Here is a 2311-nt window from a genome sequence, read left to right as displayed (position 1 = left end):
GTATGTATAGATATACCTTGAGTTGAGACATACGAAGGCATAGACGGCAAACACCAGGCAGGTCAGGAAAGGATGCTCCCATGTCACCACCGCCGCTGTGTTCTTGCAGAAATCCACCACGGGTGTCAGCAGTGCGGCAGTGCGCATGCCATGCTTGTAGCACCTATTTACATTCTAACAGCAATAGTGACATGATGTGCATGAAAACATATATCCCGTACATACTGTCAGAAGTAAATACATTGACCCGCTAGAAGTAGAAATAAAACTAATAAAAAAGCCTGACGGACTAAAGCCTATAGGACAAATTATGGAACAAGAACCGAATTATGACGCGTATGTGCAGGAAGACATCGAACATACAAAAGGTTCGGGCTCGGGGATCTCCTTCTCCAGAAAGTGGGCGAGATATTCACCGAGATGGGAGAACTTGTATTGTAGACGCACTCTGATGCGACCCAATGAAGCCTTCTGGGCCTTCCTGGGAACAGGCGAACAACTATAGTTTAGTACTTTTATTAAATGATTATTTTATTCAAGATACCTGAGCACAGTCAGATAAGCGTATGGAAGGCTCTGTATACCCCCAACATAAAACAACCGAGTACATGATAGGCCTTTCATCCCTAGTAGGGTCGCAACACGACTTACTCGGTGCGAAGATCACTAGGCTCGGGATGCAGGTCAAACCACAGATCGTGCAGCTCTTGATTCCGTAGCATCTCGATGGGCACATGGACCTCACCGATGTGATCGTCCTTTGAAGCCGTGTCATAGTCGTACACTGAATACGTGATACACAAGCGACTGCTGGCATTAGCATATGGATTATAGACAAACGCTCACATCATTTCAACAGTAGAAAAATAATGGGTCTGAATTGTATCCTTGCTAGAGAACTTTAACATGAACTACATAACGCCGGTATGCCCGCTATATTGGATGCCATACGGCACGCAAAGCTTAGGACATCTGTTCGACTAGAGGATATCGCACGTATCTCCCTCTCGAGGCAAACATCGCTCTCGTCTTACCTTTTAAAGTCAGTATCGCTCTGGGCCGCCACACGTTCATCACAAACTCTTCGTCCCAGTTAGGGTTGAGTGTGGCATTGATCTTGTGAGTTTTCGCGATTTCTTTCTCAATTGCTCCGACCTCTATCTGGCAGTAAGGATCTGAGCTTGGTTTCGAGAACATTGCATAGTCTGAGGCCATAAGTCCACTCGCTCCAATCTGAGAACCCAAGTACGCTATGTTTCAGAAACAATGTTTGATGGCATCGAGAAAATAGGCCATAAATGACCTCTCGTTGCAATAGAGAGTATCATAAAAGAGCGCGCCAGTAACTACTACAATATAGAACATCACCGGTCATACACATACCACGTGTACGTATAGACGCCCGAATGGCAATCGCTTGCCGCCCTCCAATTGGTCTGCCGTCTCCGTCCAGGGATTGAATAGGTATATCCACAACGGCAGCATTTTGACCTGATAATCAAATTTCGATGCGACACAAATGATCATTAATATGGACATCTATACACTAGATATATGACACATCAGCTAAAACTGGGAGACCCCTGATACTCAGAGAAGCGATCTCTAACTGGACAGGAATTTTATCTAACTATCAAAATCACGTACTAAAATCGACCTCCCGAATGCTCGTAAAGCTCAAAACTCTACAAAGCCTGGTACTCAGTGAGATGATCATTCAATTAACTAAATAATACCTGCACATCAAAATCGGGTACTGAAGTCGTGGACCCTTTCCGTCGAGATTCACTCGCGTCCGTGATCTTCGCTACTCAACTCGGATGTGAGATACAATGCAATGTATAGTTTTACTTGTGATACACGACTCGTTGGAAGTCTGTAGGAAAATAAGAGGAACAAATGAAACCGCATACAGAACTATTGATTACTTTGTCAATTGTCAGAAAAATTGCAATACGACAACCATACACGTTCGTGGCCATACCAGAGGTTCGTTGCATGGCTTTAACCGTGTCTGTGTCCATCTGTGGCATAAGAAAGTCCCCTAAAAGAGGTTCTATGGCATTCGGACTAGGTAATTCTTCTAACAATAAGCTGGGAACATGATGTGAATATGAATCGCGTGTTGTGATTTTGATAGTGAAAATCATCAAGCAAAATGAAATTAGACAAATAAATTATCGGGTCATGTACCTTTAGCCAATCAAATAAAAACTGCAGTGGTAAAAACTCAAGCTAAGTGTGGCAGTATGGTTGCTCATATATATATATATATATAAATATATGTACGTATAAATTCATATGCATGAAT

The 2311-nt window shown here is 43.0% G+C and overlaps 2 protein-coding genes across 3 annotated transcripts in view; both read right to left on the bottom strand.

Annotated features, from left to right (window-relative positions):
• SARC_02601 (hypothetical protein) overlaps nt 1–1485 on the bottom strand; it is a gene marked incomplete at both ends in the record, with an annotated part of 4941 nt that extends 3456 nt beyond the window's left edge. Inside the window, 5 exons of the mRNA XM_014303654.1 lie at nt 55–163; nt 364–481; nt 652–784; nt 1035–1233; nt 1384–1485. Of these exons, the coding sequence (XP_014159129.1) occupies nt 55–163; nt 364–481; nt 652–784; nt 1035–1233; nt 1384–1485 (661 nt within the window). The remainder of the gene's footprint in view (nt 1–54; nt 164–363; nt 482–651; nt 785–1034; nt 1234–1383) is intronic.
• A 300-nt stretch (nt 1486–1785) lies between these two features.
• The window catches only part of SARC_02600, a gene marked incomplete at its 3' end in the record, with an annotated part of 5984 nt that continues 5458 nt past the window's right edge, over nt 1786–2311 (bottom strand). For both annotated transcript variants that reach the window (XM_014303653.1, XM_014303652.1), the window contains 2 exons: nt 1969–2024; nt 1786–1876 (listed from right to left, as the gene is read on the bottom strand). In XM_014303653.1, the coding sequence (XP_014159128.1) occupies nt 1786–1876; nt 1969–2024 (147 nt within the window). The remainder of the gene's footprint in view (nt 1877–1968; nt 2025–2311) is intronic.

Source organism: Sphaeroforma arctica (genome assembly GCF_001186125.1).
Source record: "Sphaeroforma arctica JP610 unplaced genomic scaffold supercont1.118, whole genome shotgun sequence".
Taxonomy (NCBI): Eukaryota; class Ichthyosporea; order Ichthyophonida; genus Sphaeroforma; species Sphaeroforma arctica.
This window is presented reverse-complemented; position numbering and strand designations above follow the sequence as displayed.